At 40.7% G+C, this 20,082-nt stretch overlaps 1 protein-coding gene across 2 annotated transcripts in view; it reads left to right on the top strand.

The window, feature by feature from the left end:
• The window catches only part of MTMR10 (myotubularin related protein 10), a 73,737-nt gene extending 53,788 nt beyond the window's left edge, over positions 1 to 19,949 (top strand). Inside the window, exons 13-16 of one of the 2 annotated variants that reach the window (XM_023727857.1) lie at positions 8,803 to 8,972; positions 10,038 to 10,208; positions 16,351 to 16,533; positions 17,116 to 19,949. In XM_023727857.1, coding sequence (XP_023583625.1) covers positions 8,803 to 8,972; positions 10,038 to 10,208; positions 16,351 to 16,533; positions 17,116 to 17,712 — 1,121 coding nt within the window. In that variant the 3' untranslated portion in view covers positions 17,713 to 19,949. The remainder of the gene's footprint in view (positions 1 to 8,802; positions 8,973 to 10,037; positions 10,209 to 16,350; positions 16,534 to 17,115) is intronic. The other variant, XM_004372632.2, reaches the window with a different exon arrangement.
• The last annotated feature ends 133 nt before the right edge of the window (positions 19,950 to 20,082 follow it).

The following is a 20,082-nucleotide window of genomic DNA, read 5'->3' on the forward strand; positions in this document are numbered from 1 at the left end:
TTCCTTGACCCACTGATAGTTTAATAGTATGTTGTTTAGTTCCCATATGTTTGTTATTTTCCAGGTTTTTTTTTTTTTTTTTTTTAATGTTAATTGATTTCTGGTTTCACTCCACTGTGGTCAGAGAAAATGCTTTGTATGATTTCAGTCTTTAAATTTCTCGAGACTTACTTCGTGAGCTAATATATGGTCTATCCTGGAGAATTATTCGTGTGCACTTTAGTAGAATGTGTATTGTGCTATTGTCGGATGAAGTGTTCCATATATGTTTGTTAGGTCTAGTAGGTTTATAGTGTCATTCAGGTCTTCTTTTTCTTTGTTGATCTTTCTAGATGTTCTGTGCAGTATTGCAAGTGGTATCTATTTCTACCTTTAGTTCCATCAGTGTTTTGCTTTATATATTTAGGTTCTCTGATATTGGGTGCATATGTGCTTATAATGTTAATTTATCAGTATTTAATGTCCATCTTTATCTCTTCTGACAGATTTTGTCTTAAAATTTAATTTTGTCCGATATTAAGATTGCCACCCCAGCTCTCTTTTTGCTATTAATTTGCACAGAATATTTTTTTCCATCTTTTCACTTTCAAACTGTTTGTGTCCTGTGTCTGAAGTGTGTGTCTTGTAAACAGCATACAGTTGGATCGCGTTTGTTTGTTTGTTTGTTTTTTCAATCCATTGTGTCACTCTCTGCCTTTTGATTGAAGAATTTAGTCCATTTACATTCAGTGTAATTACCGATAAGAAAGAACTTATTTCTGCTATTTTGTTACTTGTTTTTTTGTATCTTAAGTCTTGGTCTATTTCCTCTAATACTGGCAGCTTTTGTGTTCTGTTGATTTTTTGTAGTGTGTCATTTTGATTCCCTTCTCCTTTCCTTTTGTGTTTTTTTTAAATTTTTATTGTACTTTAGATGAAGGTTTACAGAACAAATAGTTTCTCATTAAACAGTCAGTACACATACTGTTTTATGACATTGGTTAACAACCCCACGACATGACAACACTCTCCCTTCTCAACGTTGTTTTTTTTTTTTTGGTGAAAATATACATAGCCAAAGTTACACCATTACAAACGTTTCTGCATGTACAGTTCAGTGACATCAGTTACATTCTTCTAGTTGTTCTGCTGTTCTCACTATCCTTTTCCAAATTATTTAATCACCGTTATCTTCAACTCACTGCCCCCTAGGCTTCCCATCAAACATTTTAAGTTTCTGTTGTCAATTTGATCCCACATATATAATTCTTAGGTTTTTTTGTACCTTAGATGAAGCTTTGCAGAGCAAATAGTTTCTCATTAAACAGTACACATATTGCCCTATGACAATGGTTAACAACCCCTCGACATGTCAACACTGTCCCTTCTCAACCTTGGGTTCCCTATCACCAGCTTTCTTGTCCCCTCCTGCCTACTAGTCTTTGTCCCTGGACTACTGTGCCTCGTTAGTCCTGTTTTGTTTTATGAGGCTGTCCAATCCCCAGCTGAACAGTGAACTTCGGGAGTGACTTCACCACTGAGCTAATAGGGTGTCCGGGGCCATACTCTCAGGGTTTCTGCAGTCTGTCGGGCCAGTAAATCTGGTCTTTTTTTTTTTGTGAGTTAGAATTTTGTTCTACGTCCTTTTCCATCTCTGTCCAGGACCCTCTATTGTGATCCCCATCAGAGCAGTCAGTGGTAGTAGCTGGGCACCATCTAGCTGTACTGGACTCAGTCTGGTGGAGGCCGTGGTAGCTGTGGTCCATTAGCCTTTTGTGTATATTTAGATATTTTCTTAGTGGTTACCATGAGTATCACATTTGACATCTTGCACTTACAACGTGCTAGGTTTAGTTGATAACAACATCAGTGGCATATAAGAAATTCTGTACCTATACCATTCCTCCCTCCTCCCCGATTTGTTGTTGTCATCACAGATTATGTCTTTATATTTCATGTGCCTGTAACATAGTTTTATTCTTGCTATTTATACATTTGTCACTGAAAAGCATGAAAGACAAAATTAGAATTGTCAACCATGAATACCTTACTAGTCCTTATACTTGTCCATGCAATTACCTTTACTAGAGATCTTTCTTTTTATGTATGACTTTGGATTACTTTCTATTGTCTTTTCTCCTTCATCTGCGGGACTTCCAGTAGTTTTTTTTTTTTTTTTTTTTTTTGTACTGCTGGTCTGATGGATATGAACTCTCATTGCTTCTGTTTATCTGGGAATGTTTTAGCTTCCCTCTCATTCTTAAAGAACAGTTTCACTGGGTATAGTATTCTTGGTTGACAGTTTTCTTTCTTTTACCACTTTAATTATATCATTTAATTGCCTTCTGGCTTCAGAAGTTTCTCAGCAGAAATCAGCCGTAATCTTATTGGATTATATATGACTGTTTGCTTCTCTCTTCTTGCTTTCAGGATTCTCTCTTTATCTTTACTTTTTGAGAGCCTGATTATGATGTGTCTTGGTGTAGATCTCTTTGGCTTTATCTTGCTTGGATTTCATTGAGCATCTTGGATATGTAGATTCATTTCCTTCATCAGATTCAGGAAATTTTCTGTCGTTATTTCTTTAAATGTTCTGTCTATCCCTTGCTCTTTCCCATCTCCTTCCGGAATTTTCATGATATGTATGCTAGGTCTCTTGATGTTGTCCCATAATTCTGTTAAACTCTGCTCACCAGTCTTGAGCCTCTGTACTTGTTGCTTTTTGGCTTCCATAATTTTGACTATTTTATCCTCCAGTTCACTGATTTTTTCTTCTACCTGCTTGAATCTGTTATTAAATCCTTCCATTGTGTTTCTCATTTCATTTATTGTCTCTTTCAGTTGCAGTATTTCTGTTTGGTTTCTTTTTAGAGTGTCTTTTTTTTAAAATCTTTATTTTGTTTGTGCATTTATTTCCTTATTTCTTTTAGATATTTGTCTGTTTTCCCTTAGTTCTTCGATTATGTTTAACATTGTTGCATTATGTTATTTCATTCTGTTCATTATTTGGGCCTCTGTAGATACGATTTCACTCCCTATGTCTTGTTCATTTGGATGGGCTGTTGTTTGTCTTATCTTTGCATCTTGTAATTTTTTTGTTGGGGCATTGAAATTTTTGAGGGTATTAACTTTCTCAGTTCTCGCCAGTATTTGGTGGTTTTGCCCACACTGCTTTCTGCAAGAAACTCTTAGGCGGGCAGAGCCTTTGGGCCTTACTTACCACTTCCACTCCTTCTCTGTGATAGCTCCTTCTCCCTTCCTGTTTTAATTAGGATTTGAAAGTTTCAGATCGCAGTTTTCAACTTGTGTCTCCCAAACACACCAGAGAACAGGCAGTGATCAGTCTGTCCACCAGAGGGCACAGCCACTCTGGAGATATATTGAGCACTAATCAGTCTGTCCACCAGGGGGCATGGTCTTATCTCTCTGGTTATTGCTCCCTCCCCTGCTCTGTTTCCGCAGCCATGTTTTTCAGTGGGAAAGCACATACCCGATGAGCCTCCTGCAGGGCTGGGTATTGCCCTTAGGTTTTGCCTGAGGCTTCCTTTCCTTCTCTGTGGGGGTTGCTTATATCTGAGCTGGCATGCAGGGGGAGCAAAGGCAGACTTTCCTTCGTATTAGGAGAAGGAGGGGCTGGCACTGACCCCCGGGGAGATCTACAGTGTTGATTTTGGAGAACTGAGCTATGGGGTGTCCTGTATACAGGCAGGCAAAATGCTGGTTGTGGGAGGGGACTCCACTGCAAGGGGCCTTCTGTAGCAATTTGCAGCAGTCTGACAGCCGACAGTTATCATGGAGGGTGAGGCTGGCAGGCTCAGAATGGACTCCTGGGAGGTCTGCCTTGTTGGCTTCAGAACCCCAGCTGTAGTATGTTGGCTTTAGGAGCAAGCTGTACTAAAGGTGCTTGCTTTCTAGTTCACAGCAGCTTCAGTCAGCAGTTCTCAGCATCGACCAGAAGAGGGGCGCAAACAGACCTGAACTGACACTTAGGGAAATCTGTTGCTTTTGGGAGCCTGTGGTATGGAGTGTGCAGACAGGCAGAATTTTTATGGTAGCAAGCATCCGGCGGCCAATATGGCTGGGCAGAGAGGCAGGTTCGGTGGTAGAAGCAATTTGCCTATTGTATGCAACTCATCATTGACTCGTGGAGTCTTACCATTCTGCTGTCCTATGCACTCCCTCAAGCCCGGGTACCGTTTTCTTCTTGTATTCCTGGAGGAGGGTCTGAACAATGATCTGTTCTATGCTGCCATCTTCCCCAGTCCTCCACTACTCTGCTTTCTATCTATAGATTTGCTTTTTCTGGACGTTTCATACACATAGAAACACACAAACATGGTTTTTTGCCTCTGGCTTCTTTAACTTAACAATGTTTTTCAGGTTCATTCATGTAATATGTATCAGTAGTTTGTTCCTTTTTATTTCTGAACAGTAGCCCATTGTACATAAATACCATATTTTGTTTATCCATTATGTGTTGATGACCTTTGGGTTGTTTTCACTTTTTTTGCTATTATGAATTATGTTGCTGTGAGCATTCACGTAAGTGTGAGGACGTAAGTTTTTATTTTTCTTGGGTAGATACTGTAAGTGGAATTGCCGAGTCATATGGTAAATTTATGGTCAACTTTTTAAGAAACTCTGCTAAGTGGCTGTACCATTTTACTTCCCCACCAGTAATGTGTGAGGACTCTAGTTTCTTCCTATCCTTGCTAACACTGTTATTGTCTGTCTTGATGATTGTAGTTATTGTAAGGGTTGTGAAGTGATATCTCATTGTGATTTTCATTTGCATTTTTTTTTGCATCTATTTGTTTATTGGCCACTCATATGTTTTCTTTGGTGAAATATCTATTCACATTTTATCTCCATTCTTCATTTGGGTTGTTTGTCTTCTTATTGAGTTCTAGGAATTCTTTATATATTCTGGATAAAAATTCTTTATCATCTGTATAATTTGCAGATATTTTCTTCCAGTCTATGGCTTGTCTTTTCATTTTCTTAATACTATCCTTTGAAGTACAATTTTTTAAAAAATTTTGATGAAGTCCTATTTATCCTTTTTTTTTTTCCTTCTAATGGACTGTGTTTTGGGTGTTTTACCTAAGAATTATTTGTTTAATTCAAGTCATAATGACTTTCTCCTCTTTTATTCTGTAAAAGTTTTATGGTTTTGACTCTTACATTTAGGTCTATAATCCATTTTTAATGAATTTTTGTGTATGTTGTTAGTTAATGGAAGCCTTGGTGGCGTAGTAGTTAAGAGCTATGGCTGCTAACCAAAAGGTCAGCGGTTTGAATCCACCAAGCACTCCTTGGAAACCATGTGGAGCAGTTCTACTCTCTCCTGTAGGGTCGCTATGAGTCGGAATTGACTCAACGGCAATGGGTTAATAATCTTAAATTTATATTCTTGCCATGTGGATATTGAATTGTGCCAGAACCATTTATTAAAAAAACTATCTTTTTCTATACAGTTGCCTTGGCACCTTTGTCAAAAATCAATTGACCATAACTGTAAGGATTTATTTCTTGACTCTCAGTTTTATTCCATTGATCTTTATGTCTGTCCTTATGCCAGTACCACACTGTCTTGATTGCTGTTAGCATTATAGTAAGTTTTGAAACTGACACATGTAAGTATTCCAGCATTGTTCATTTTCAAAGTCATTTTAGCTGTTCTGCGTCCTTTGTGTTTCTGTGCAACTTTTGAGATTAGCAAAAAATACCTACTTGAATTTTGATAGAAATGTTTTGAACCCATAGATCAATTTCAGAATGACGTCTTAGTTACCTATTTCCAAAGTACATTGGTGGAACAGGCACAAAGTAGACATTTTATTACAAATGGGAGAAATTGGAGGGAAAGAAGGGATAATGGGCACCAGCAGAATACATTACTCTCTCAGCTTGAAAATAATCTTCTGTTCTCTTAGACCATCTAGTCTGCCCTCCAGACGCCCTCCAGACTCTGGGTGTTGGCCATGTTCTCTGGATTCTGAGTGAAGGCCCCTCAGCGGTGGGCTTCAGCTCTGCCTTCCAGACCCACTGGGACAGCACCTCTGCTCCCTCGGCTTTGGGCAGTCCCCCCCTGATAGTCCATCTGCGTGGCGACCCCCCATCCCCGGCCCTGGCAGGCCCCATTGTTCTGCCCCTTGGGCATAGCAGCCCTGCCCCCTCATCTTTGGGCGGCAGCCCCATCGCCTGCCGTGCCTTAACAGCAGCCCCACACTCCAAAACCGAGTTGGTGAAGATCTGAATCTTTGAAACTGAGAAGGCCCTTCTTCCCGTGCTCCTTCCAACAGTTCTGCTGATCTCTTAGCTGCCTCCAGGGATTGTCCTTTTCTTGTTTTGGAGGGCAACAGATGTGTCTTTTTTGGCCTGTTTCCTGCCTGTAGAATTCCAAGAGGCAGACAGTATTTTTTCCTTTTGTTCTTTCTTTGTCCCCTTCAATCTAAGCAGATGGGTTTTCTCCTGTGGTAGTTGGTTAGATCCATCATCACAGGCTTAATTTCTTTAACAAAAGATTGTGTAGCCATGTCCTTGGTGAACATTCTACGACACGTGTCCCTAGTTTGTACAAAACAAATTTTCCAGATCTTTAAGTTCTATTTTCATTTTGCACAGTTCATTTTTAAATCCATCTCCTTCCTTTCGTGTTTTACTGTAAGTGGCAAGGAGAAACCACGCAGCCCCTTTAAGATCTTGCTTAGAAATCTCCTCAGCCAGATATCCAAGTTCATCGCTTTCAAGTTCTACCTTCCACCAAACATTTATATATTATTCAAACAAGTTCTTTGCCATCACCCTTCCTCCATTGTCCAATCACATGTTCATCAATTTCTTTTAAAGCCTTACCAGAAGCACATTTAACATCCACATTTCTAGCAACATTCTGTTGCTGGTGCCATATGTATCCTCTCCTCACTTCCTTCTGAGCCCTCACTGGAATTGCCTTTGACGTCCATAATTCTACCAACTATCTCTTCAAGGCAAGCTAGGCTTTTACTGTTAGGCACCTTAAAACTCTTCCGGCCTCCACCCATTACCCAATTCCAAAATCACTTCCGTATTTTAGGTACTTGTTAGAGCAGCAACCCCCTTCTCAGTACCAAATTCTGTCTTAGTTACCTAGTGCTGCTATGACAGAAATACCATAAGTGGATGGCTTTAAGAAACAGAAATTTATTTTCTTACAGTTTAGGAGGCTCCAAGTATGAATTCAGGGTGCTGCTCTAGGGGAAGGCTTTCTCTCTGTGTCAGCTCTGGAGGAAGGTCCTTGTGTCTGCAGCTTCTGCTTTCTGGTTCCTTGGAGATGTCTGTGTGTCTTGGCATCTACCTTACCCCATCTCCACTTCCTAGGTTGTTTGTTTAATCTCTTTTATATCTCAAAAGAGGTAGACTCAAGATACACCCCACACTAATCCTGTCTCATTAACATAACAAAGACAACCCATTCCCAAATATGATTATAACCACAGGCGTAGAGGTTAGGACTTACAACACATTTTTGGGGGACACAATTCAATCCATAACAGACATCTTAGCAATGTGAATCTGCCAATCTATGAACATGGATGTCTCTTCATTTCCTTAGATCTTCCTTAATTTTACAGCAATATTTTATAGTATACAAATCTTGCACTTATTTTGTTAAACCTATTTAATATTTTATTTTCTAATGATATTGCAAATATGATTGACTTCTTAATTTCATATTCAGATTGTTATTGTGTATAGAAATACAATTGATTTTTGTACATTGAACTTGTATTTCTGCGACTTCACTGAGTTCATTTATTCTAGTAGTTATTTTGTGAATTCCTTAGGACATTTTACATACAGGGTCATGTTAAAACTGCAAATACAGTTTTACTTCCTTCTTTCCAATCTGATTGCCTTTTATTTTTCTTGCCTTGCAACACTGTCTAGAACCTCCGGTACCATGTGAATAGAAGTGACAAGAGCAGACATCCTTGTTCCTGATCTTAGGGAGAAAGCAGTCAGTCTTTCACCAGTGAGAATGATGTTAGCTGTAGGTTTTTTTGTAGATGCCTATTATTAGGTTGAGGGAGTTCCCACTTATTCCTCGTTTGCTGAGAGTTTTATCACGAGTGAATGTCGGATTTTGTCAGGTGCTTTTTCTGCATCTAGTGAGATAATCATGTTGTTTTTGTCCTTTATTTTATTAACATTGTGTTGTTTTAATTGATTCTCAGATGGTAAACCAGCCTTGCGTTCCTGAGATCATTTTGTTTGCTAATATTGTGTTGATGGTTTTTGCGTGTATAATCATAAGGGATATTGGTCCGTAGTTTTCTTCTGAAGTCTTTACTAACAGGATAGTACCTCGTTAAAAAGGGAAAAAGCTATAAAAATGGAAGGAATCTGATTGCCACCTATTGTAGGATGATTGTGGAGTACTTGTGGGGTGCCCCTCATTCACCCCCAAGGCATCACCATGTGGCGTCATCAGTAGAAAGGTTACATTGTATTTAATATCCTTGATAAAACTGTAGTGGAATGGCTTTTAGAAAGATTTTTGCCACAAACCATTGAAACATAAAAAGTGAGGCATGAGCTTCTAGTATCTTCAAAACATTCATACATAAAAGATCACCTCCCATTTAAATGAGATTTCTAATTTAGCTGATTTAAAAGTCTTTATAGTATTTTAGAGTTACCAGAATATGGTGAGCTTTCCTTACACAGGTCATTTTAAAGGCAGCCTGGGGGTAGAATACTGAATTGTCTGTTGTACTTTTCCCATTCCCTCTGAGCATTTTTTTGTTAGTAATCATTTCCTTTCCATTTTATTGACAGAGGAGGAGGGAAGAGACCTGAGCTGTTTTGTCGCTTCTCTTATCCAAGTGATGCTGGATCCCTACTTTAGGACTGTTACTGGATTCCAGAGTCTGATACAGAAGGAGTGGGTCATGGCAGGATACCAGTTCCTGGACAGGTGCAACCACTTAAAGAGATCGGAGAAAGAGGTAACGTCTTCACTCTGTATTATCAGTGTCTAAGTGTGCCGAAGGTAAAGTGAGAGGAGCCTTCTGTGAAGAGATGGAGGGAGGTGTTACCTGTTGTAAACAGCTTAGTTTCCTTAGTCCTAGACTGACTAATGGATTAGAGTCCAAATTGATGGACTTATGAAGATTATCGTAATCGTATAGGTAAAAATCCTAAAAAGTAGTATATTGCATTTCCCTAAGTTGAAAAATATCTCAAGAAATGCTGCATTAACTCCTCTGCAAAGCAGATAACCAGCACATTTGGTATTTTGATTTTTAAAATCACATTTTCTTAAAATGGAGCACACTGGATAAGAATGAAAAGTTTGAGAGGGACATCTTGGTAACAGCTGAGGGGTAGTGGCTGCCTTGGATGTGTAGTTGTGTGACTGTCTCATAGGCCAGTCACATCATGCCAGTTCCTACAGGGTGGCTTCAGAGAGCACAGTTTGACTTGTGCTAGCTTATATTTCATAATATATTATCTGAGACAGTCTCCACAGTGAATCCTTCCCTTGTAAAATGACAGGACTCTTCTGTCACTAAGACGTGGTCATGATAACATAGCTGTTTCCAGCTGCTGTACTTTGTGACATGACATGTGATCCAGAGGCTGATGCTAAACTCTCTTTTGAAGCTCGAGGACGTGTTCTGGATGATGAGCCCACAGGGTCAACAAAAGCTAATTACAGAAGTTTTCCTTTTTTTTAATGTTCTAAGAATTGTTTCCAGGATACAGTTAAACATGATTTTCCCCATCCTCATTCAGATAATGGCAACCTGCTCGTTTGTGTACTGTGCCCCTTGATCATTGTATACCTATTGGGAAATAGAGTGGAGATATGTGTCACGGTGGAATGTACTTCTTAAGTTTGACATTAGATCTGTTTACATATCCTTCACTCAACTTAGGAGTCAAGTGTTTTAGGCTTAGGTGTTTTCTTATGCTCTTAATCACTTCCTTAATAGCAGTAAATTTGGAAACAAACGTGAACAGCTGAAGGACAGTATTAAATAATCACATTTTCTGTTTTTATTTGCCAGTCTCCCTTATTTTTGCTGTTCTTGGATGCCACGTGGCAGCTGTTAGAACAATATCCAGCGGCTTTCGAGTTTTCTGAAACGTACTTGGCTGTCCTGTACGACAGCACCCGGATCTCACTGTTTGGCACTTTCCTGTTCAACTGCCCTCATCAGCGGGTGAAGCAAAGCACAGTAAGCAACGTTGTGGCCACAGCTACTTTTTTATACAACTTTTTTGAGATATAATTGAAGTACAATAAACCGCATATTTGAAATGCACAGTTTAAAACCGTTTTAGCTACCATTTTAAGCTGTAATTTCTGTATGAGTTATTTTAAAGATTTATATAAAAATCTGGGGACTTGTTTTATTGTTATGAACGGGCATTTTATGCTTTTCTCTGATGTAAATTGTTCATAGTAAACCAATTTAAAGATGTAAATTACTTTAACTACCTTAAATGTTGTGCATTTCTATTTATATTTTCATATGTGGGCTGTTGGGATGGTGATTAAAAAAAAAAGACCCTATTTGAGGACACTTATTTCCTAGGTCAGTAGAATTAAAGTCGTGCAAAGCAAGCTTGGGAAAGTTGTGAGGTGAGACGTAGGCGGTGTGTACTGGACGGAGATTCTCCACAGGCTCTGCAGGCCACGTGGCAGTCACTTATGGGTAGTAGTATAAGTTTTCAGTCACAATTCATCAACCTAGAGGAAGACTCACTTACGACTGAGGGAAGTCTCAAGCAAAACTGGAAACATGCCTCTCTGGTTGCCGCTCTTGGAAATCTTCCTGAACCACGAGTTCTGTCTCACGCACATTTGAGCTGGCAGTGTTAGTCCTCATAAATGCTGAAGTGAACATCGAGAGAAACTGAAAGGGCAGATGATGTAGGCCTTTGCAAAGACTTTCTAAGAAGAGATTACCCTCCCAGTGAGCTGTGGGGCCTTCAGCCTTTAGCATTAGGGCCCTGGTCTGGGCAAGATGCTAGGCCTAGGTTCCTCTTAGGTTTAAGCCTGTAAGTCCGGGTTCCTCATCTCTAAGATGGATCTGTCAAGCTAACAGTAGTGGCTTTGGCCTCATTGTGTGAGGTGAAAACGTTTTGTAAACTGTGAAGCATTATGCATATTATTCTAGGGGAATGAGTCATTCTGGATTATAGGTGTGAAAGCTAAATGCACTGGACAGTAAAGGGGATCATTTTATTCAGACTAGTGCAATAGGGAGTTGTTGTTGGGTGCCATGGAGTCAATCCTGACTCAGCAACCCTGTGTACAACAGAACAAAACACCGCTGCCCAGTCCCGTGCCATCCTCACAGTCTTTGCTGTGTTTGAGCTTATTGTTGCAGCCATTGTGTCAGTCTGTGAGGGTCTCCCTCTTTTTTGTTGACCCTCTACTTTACCAAGCATAATGTCCTTCTCTAGGGATTGGTCCCTCCTGATAACATGTCCAAAGTATGTGAGAGAAAAGTCTCACCATACTTGCTTCTAAGGAGCATTCTGGCTGTATTTCTTCCAAAGTAGATTTGTTCTTCTGGCAGTCCATGGTATATTCAGTATTCTTTGCCAACACTGTATTCAAATGCATCAATTCTTATTCGGTGTTCCTAATTCATTGTCCGGCTTTTGCATGTATATGAGGTAATTGAAAATACATGGCTTGGGTCAGGCTTACCTTCGTCCTCAGAGTGACACCTTTGCTTTTTAACACTTTAAAAGGGGTCTTTTACAGCACATTTTCCCAGTGCAGTACTTCGTTCCATTTCTTGACTGCTGTTCTCATGGACATTGAATGTGGATCCAAGTAAAGTGAAAATCCTTGACAACTTCAGTATTTTTTCTGTTTATCATGATGTTGCTTATTGGTCCAGTTGTGAGGAGTCTTGTTTTCTTTATGTTGAGGTGTAATCCATACTGAAAGCTGTAGTCTTTGATCTTCATCAGTAAGTGCTTCAAGTCCTCTTCACTTTCAGCAAGCAAGATTTTATCATCTGCATATCGCAGGTTGTTAATGAGTCTTCCTCCAATCCTGATGCCCTGTTCTTTATCATGTACTCTGGCTTCTCCAATTATTTGCTCAGCATACGGATTGAATAAGTATGGTAAAAGGATACAACCCTGACGTACACCTTTTCTGATTTTAAACCACTCAGTATCCCCTTGCTCTGTTCAAATGACTGCCTCTTGATCTATGTACAGGTTCCACACGAACATAATTAAGCGTTCTGGAATTCCCATTCTTCACAATGTTATCCATACTTTATGATCCACATAGTCGAATGCCTTTGTGTAGTCAATAAAACACAGGTAAACATCTTTCTGGTGTTCTCTGCTTTCAGCCAGGATCCATCTGACATCAGCAGTGATATCCCTGGTTCCACATCCTCTTCTGAACTGGGCTTGAATTTCTCACAATTCACTGTCAATGTGCTGCTGCAACTGTTTTTAAAGCATCTTCAGCAAAATTTTACCTGCGTGTGATATTAATGGTATTGTTCTATAATTTCCACATTCTGTTGGATCACCTTTCTTTGGAATGGGCACAAATATTGATCTCTTCTAGTTGGTTTGCCAGGTAGCTGTCTTCCGAATTTATTGGCATAGATGAGTGAGTGCTTCCCGCGTTGCATCCATTTGTTGGAACATCTCGGTTGGTATTCCATCAGTTCTTGGAGCCTTAATTCTTTTTCACCAGTGCCTTCAGTGCAGCTTGGACTTCTTCTTCAGTACCATCAGTTCTTGATTATACGCTACCTGCTGAAATGGTTGAACATCAGCTGATTCTTTTTGGTACAGTGACTCTGGATTCCTTGCATCTTCTTTTGATGCTTCCTGCGTCATTCAATATTTTGCCCATAGAATCCTTTAGCATTGCAACTCAAGGCTTGAATTTTTTCTTCAGTTCTTTCAGCTTGAGAAATGCCGAATGTGTTCTTCTCTTTTGGTTTTCTTACTCCAAGTCTTTGCACATTTTATTATAATACTTTACTTTGTCTTCTCAAGCCACCCTTTGAAATCTTCAGTTCAGCTCTTTTACTCCATTTCTTCCATTCAGTTTAGCTATTCTACGTTCAAGAGCGACTTTCAGAGTATCTTCTGACATGCATTTTGGTCTTTTCTTTCTTTCCTGTCTTTTTAATGACCTTTTGCTTTCTTCATGCTTGATGTCCTTGATGTCATCTCACAACTCATCTGGTCTTCAGTCATTAGTGTTCAGTGCATCAAATGTTTTTGAGATGGTCTGTAAATCCAGGTGGGATATACTCAAGGTTGTACTTTGGCTCTCGTGAACTTATTTTAATTTTCTTCAGTTTTAACTTGAACTTGCACATGAGCAGTTGATGGTCTGTTCCACAGTTGGCCCCTGGCCTTGTTCTAACTGATGATATTGAGCTTCTCCATCATCTCTTTCCACAGATATAGTCAATTTGATTCCTGTGTATTCCATCTAGCGAGGTCCACGTGTATATTCACTGTTAATGTTGTTGAAAAAAGGTATTTGCAATGAATGAGTCGTTGATGTTGCAAAATTCTATCATGCAATCTCCAGCGTTGTTTCTGTCACCATATTTTCCAACTGCTGTTCCTTCTGCAGTAGGGATAGAGCTCCATTAGTGAGGAACATCCTAAAGAGGAAGGGCCTGGGGCCTTACAGACGGCAGAGGTCTTACCTCAGAATATGTGAGCCATTTCTTCACATTGCAGCTTGCCTTCTGGGAGCACAGGGCTCACATACATTCAGCATTGCATAGGGTTTTAGATAATAATAGTTTTGGCAGGAAATTTTTATCCAGAGTATTCTATGCTTCCCTAAAAGAATTTAACCTTTCCTGATACTGTGATAGGGAACAGTGGTGGGCTCAGTCTGCTGAAGTGTGGAAGACTGTTTGTTCCTAAAATAAGTAGTCTCAGAGTTATTTTTTATTTTTTGTTTACTGTAGGTAATTTTTCGTACCCGTTTCTTTGCTTTTCTTATATGAAAACTGAAAATATTTATCTCCAAGAAGATCAGATTTTCCACAAAGAGTACCTGACCTGTGTCTGATGTGGCCTCAGAATGGAAAAAGGAAGGAAAGGCCATTCCATTCTTGGACGTCCTTCACGTTTTGCTTGCCTGCCGCTTGGTTTCTTCTCCGCTCATGTCCTTCAGTACCCTGCGTGCAGCCCTGGCACGCATGCACGCACACGTGCAGTTTAAGCCTGAGTTTACATGAGGCTAGGAAGTGAAGTCGCCTTGTTAGACTGAAGTATAAGGGAAGAGTGTAGAAGCTGGGAGATCCTGGTGCCTTTCTAGTGCAGTGGGTGGGCTCTAGAGCGTAAGACTGTATAGGTGCCAGGCTGGCCCACAGAAATACTCCTCGCTTCTGCAAGATACATTTACAAGTAGACTTATATACAGGAATAAAAGTTACTGAACATTTTTAAATACTAGTATTTCATCTGTTTTCCCTATGTTGTGTTCTAGTGCTGTATTTTTAAAATTTGGCTTTTTTCAAAAGCTTTTTTCTGGCAAGTCCCTCCCTTCCTCCTTCCTTTCTCCAGTATTTTCTATTCATGATTTGACTGAACAGCAGGAGCTGAAGCCAGTCAGTGCTGCCTCTGTGCCTAAGAGCCGTGATGTTTGGCACGTCTGCTGTTTTTAGGTCCTTCTACACAGCCGTACACCAGAATGGAGCGGCCACCTTAGATGCTAGTGTCAGGTTCTGTTTGTGAAGTCTGATCTTCTTTCTTAGAGATAAGTATTTTTAGTTTTCATATTGGGGGGGAAAAAGATGATTGTTTTCTATATACTTTCCTAACAGCCATTGAACAAGTTGGGGTTTATGTTTTACTAGATTTCATCTCTTTACAGCACTGTTTTCTAAAGCTAATAGAATGTTTTTATCCATGCATACGTATGATGACATTTCAAATAACTAAACATTTTTAGAAATATATTTTGGTGCTTAATGAGTTAAGTTTTACATATTTGAAATAGAAAGTTCTGTAAAATACCCTGCTCTGTTGTGTAGCTTAGCCATTTTTGGATGACCCAGGGCTCTGGCTGTGGCAGTGGGCAGCATCTGCTATAGACCATGCTGGCTTCTGCTGCAGGCCTGTCTTCCCTACTGACATTTACTCTTTGCCTTTTTTCTAATTTCCAAAGAAGTACATGTTTTTTTGGTGGATATTTTGGAAAATACTGAAAGGTATGGCGCAGAAAATAAAAATCAATCATTTCCCACCATGCACTCAATATTTTGGGATATTTCTCCTAGGGAACTATTCTGTACGAACATCTGACTTATGGACAGCTTGTACTTGCCCTTTAATGTTATGTAAATTTGCCCTCCCTTTGACAAATTCTTCATCACAAGCACCTTCACTTGCGCACGTGCAGCTTTTAAATCATTGAAAAGGCCTTGAGCCTTTTCTTGCACTGAAGTAAGGCTGTATAAGAACCGGATGCACCTGTTCTGACTTACCTACAAATTCGACTTCACGACTTAGGCACCCTTAGGAACGGATCTCATTGGTAATCTGGGGCGGCCTGTAAACTCTTGTGGTAGCTGCTCGTCACTCACTTAGGTCGCGTTCCTTTCTCCATGTCACTCAGTGTGACCGCCGTGGTCTGAGGTAATCTAGGCAACCTCCCAGCTGTGCTCAGCTTCTTCCTTGCAGTGTGGGGTCTGCCAGCAGCTAGTGTTTGCCTTGGTTTGCATGGGGGCACCAGAGCCCCGGCCGCTTTAGCCCAGAGCAGGGCCCGAGGCAGTCTCCCGTGAGTAAGGGCCTGCCTTGGCCAAGTGCTGGCACCGTGGGAGAGGTGATTCCTTCCTCCCTGCTCCTTGGCTGGGTCCCAGATACTTCAGATCACTAGATAAGTGGCATGTGGCTATGCATGTAGAAAATAAGTGGCAGTCAGTTCCATCCAAAGGTTTTTTTGTTACTCTACTCACTAAGTTTTGTACCCAAAAGGCAATTGCTTACATGTGTGATCATGTGCGCATAAATGTAAAATACTGTGATTATAAAAATAAGTTTGACATGTTTAAGACTTTATGGTATTACATCAGTGAAGTTTTACTCCTCTGAATAAGAGGAGGGTCCGACCTCCTTGGTGTGGTAAGGAAGGGAGCGCTATGCCGTGCATGCCGGGCCAGACACGGTAACGGGTCTTGGACTGGAAGCTCTGGGAATGTCTCCTCACTCTTTTGAAGAAAAACACGCTGCTCTGGTGAGTTCTGAGTGCTCCCGTTCAGAAAATGTGACTTGTATATTGATGATTGGTTCATCTTATAATAGAAGATCTTTAGTTTTGCATCTTTTCACAATGTTCAAATGTTTATTTTGCAGGAATTTGCTATAAGCAAAAATATCCAATTGGGTGATGAAAAGGGCTTAAAATTCCCTTCAGTTTGGGACTGGTCTCTTCAGTTTACAGCAAAGGATTGCACCCTTTTCCATAACCCCTTGTACATTGGGAAGAGCTCGCCTTGTATACACAACGGTTCTGTGAAATCTTTTAAGCGGACAAAGGTAATGAAAGAAATGCACACACATAACCAGAAACCTCTTTCAGAACACAGAGCAGTAAAAATGAAGTCACTTCTCATGACGAGACTCCTAATGAAGTTTTTGAGGGCTCCTTTGGTTGAGCTGACCTTCCTTTATCCTGACTTTTCTTCCCGTGTCTGGGCCCCCAAACCCTGATGAGGTCTGAGGTGGGCAGGAGGAGGCAGCTCTGAGCTGGGGAGCTCCAGCCTGCAGCCTTCCACTCGCACCTGTGCGTTCTTGCTAGAGTCAGCTGGCTCTGGGTTGTTTTTTGTTAACCCAGAAGTCTTAGAAATTTACACTTATGCAAATTAATGGATAGATTATGCTCACCTCCCCACCCCTGTGCAGGCGAGTGGTAATAGCCTAGGTAGCATAACACCTAAAGTTAAATTCCAGTGGAGGAGGATTAGAATGAGCATAACAAGGGAAGGAAGGAAATGTTATCTAAGGCTGAAATTCCACCAGTTTTTCATAGTACTGTGTTAATTTTGCTGTTGGACCTTTACTATCTTTCTATAAAGCTACACTCCAGGAAGATAATGCTAAAATTTCTCCTCTCTACAGAAGAGCTACAGCTCTACTCTCCGAGGATTGCCATCTTCCTTAAGGAACGGAGTCATCAGCGACCAAGAGTTACTTCCAAGGAGAAATTCACTGGTGTTAAAACTAAAGCCAGAGCCACCTCAGCAAGGCGAAAGCCAGAGCAGCGGGCTGGAGCAGTACTTCAGAGACTGGTTCTCCAAACCCGCCGACCTGCATGGCGTCCTCTTACCACGTCTCTCAGGAATACACGTAAAGCTGTGGAAACTCTGCTACTTCCGCTGGGTCCCCGAGGCCCAGATCAGCAGCGGCGGCTCCATCACCGCCTTCCACAAGGCCTCAGTCCTGGTAGACGAGGTCGACACGCTCAGCAGGATGCTCCGGCAGCACCGGCGCGTCCCTCTGCCAGCCTGCTCCTCAGAGCCAGACCAGAGCAGGATGTACTTCCAAGCCAGTGGCCCCCACGCCACCTTGGGGACCCCCGACTTCCTCTCATCTTCATTTCCGTTTTCTCCTTTGGGCAACCTGTGCAGACGCAGCATTTCAGGAACACCATTAAGCAAATTCTTAAGTGGGGCCAAGATATGGTTATCTACTGAGACATTAGCAAATGAGGACTAAAATGTCATCTTTTCTGAACATTTTGAGGGAAGTTGTGTTTTTCCTCTGAATTAAAATTGTTAACCTAGGCATTTGAAGCTCTAATAATTTTATATGTAAGAAAAATAGTTGAAGTTTGCACTAATATTTAAAAACACATTGAATCATGCTTCCTTTGGGTTTTTTTTTAAAGGTAGGCATAGATTTTTACTGAATTTACTTTCTTTCATTACAGGCCTGGCTCATTTTCAGATGGTTTACAGGCAGATAGTCCCACATTTTTGTCTGCATCCGTTTTTCCTACCACCTACTAAAGGTTACCTGATCTTCAGTCAGATTAGCAACCCAAAGAAGCAGGCATCAGGAAAATTTAAAACTGGTGTTTAGTATATTTCTGGATATATTCAAACATAGAAATGCTCCTGACGATGTGGCACAGGAGTGGGCATAATTCCATTCTGTTAAACGTAAGGTCACCATGAGTTGGAGTTGACTCGATGGCAACAAACAGCTTATTTCCAGAAGCATCTGATAAGCTCCCAAAAGGCTTAGTAGGTAGGTATTCATGTTACTTTTTTGGTAACTTTATGTTATCTCTAATTGATTTCAACTGATACAGGGTTCAGTGTTCCAAGGCCATAATTATTATCTTAGATCACCGTGTTTGGGACTTTAATCTGTTTTAAAACCATGGGTTTTCTTTTACCTCATAGGACTAACTTTAAGATGATGTGAACTGTTAACCTTAAAGCATCTGCTGTAGATAATACAATTAAACTTAGAAGTGCCTTTGACATTAATGTCTGAACAAGACAGAGCAAAATATAATTTGTTTTTAAAAACAGGGTTTTAAAAAATCCCACTGCATATTAGAAACAGGCTTTTCACGCTAAGCTTCATACCAATAGCCGGGAATCCCCAAAGCCCCATTTCTCTCCCTCCAGAAGCCACTAAGGGCCTGTGGGGTGCTGCTTCCACGGAAGCCCTCAGGCTGTCCACCCAAGGGAGGCACAGTCCCAGCTCTGTCTCGGAGTAGCCAGTTAGTGTGGAGAGCGCTGTCCGCACCGCGGGAGCCCGCCTCTCCTGGCAGTACGCACACTGTGGTAAAGGGCTGCTGGCACTTCCTTTTGCAAATGACTGAATGAGGTCACACCTCAGGTCACCTGCACGGAAGTCCCTTTTGTCTCAGAAAGATTCTCAACAGTAAGAAATAGAGAACATTTAGAAAATAAAAATGTACCTCTCTCATAATACTGCCATTGTAATAAACAGAGAAGCACACCCCCACGTCCTGGTCGTGACTTTTGACAGCAACACTCAGAGAAGACTGAGAAGCAAAGGTGTATCTGGGTCCCAGACACCCTTCTCTTCACATTGTGTGGCAGGAGCCCAGCCAGAGCTGTGGGGTCAAAGCTGAAGCTTCTCACATCAGTGCTGTTTAGCACCATGTCCACACCTATTCCCTGTTTAAAGGTGGATGTCAGATTTGGCTGCATGATTTAAGAGTCTCTTAAACTGCCATCTTAATTAAGATTTTGAAAATTTTTATAGTAAAATTTCTAGTTATTTCCTTTTCTAAAACAAGTTTTTTCAAAATACTGTATTTTTATATATGATGAATAGAGGTTTCTACTTGAATTATTTGCCTTTTAAAAATTGATAATGTCTCTAGATTGAAAGAGGCAGAAATTTTTTATGTCTTAGGAAACTCATCTTGTGGATAAATGTTTTTGCCAGATTGTTGCCTAGAAAATCAGGGCTATTTCCAGTTTATACACGGAGCATTACTGCCATCACACACAGTCTCTGATGGGAAACCATCCTCGGCCCTTAAAGAACCACCACGTCCTACCATTGAAAGTGTAACAGTTCTTACTTTTTCATCTAGCTGCTTCTGTATTATTACCAACTCCCCTAAATTGTTTTTTTTTGGGGGGGGGGAGGGGGTTTGAGCATTTATTTCTCTTAATTTTCTTCCCTCACATTCATTTCAACTCCATTAATAATGTTTTTTTGTTAATTTACGAGTAAAAAAATTAGGTACTGTTAATATTGTTTTAAAATAGAAAATGTGCCTATTTTTGTATGATAATCAAATGTAGTAAAATACTTCTATTTTTTGCTAGAAAGTTGTTATATCATGATTATTGTGCCACAATTTATCGTGCATAATATGAAAAACAACTGTAGCAGCCTTGACTCCTGGCCGTTGTACAGCTGCGTAGCGCCCCTGCTGGCACGCGGGCCATTGTACAGCTGCGTAGCGCCCCTGCTGGCACGCGGGACATTGTACAGCTGCGTAGCGCCCCTGCTGGCACGCGGGACATTGTACAGCTGTAGCGCCCCTGCTGGCACGCGGGACATTGTACGGCTGCGTAGCGCCCCTGCTGG

Source organism: Trichechus manatus, unplaced genomic scaffold (assembly GCF_000243295.1).
Source record: "Trichechus manatus latirostris isolate Lorelei unplaced genomic scaffold, TriManLat1.0 scaffold00019, whole genome shotgun sequence".
In the NCBI taxonomy this organism is placed as follows: Eukaryota; Metazoa; Chordata; class Mammalia; order Sirenia; family Trichechidae; genus Trichechus; species Trichechus manatus.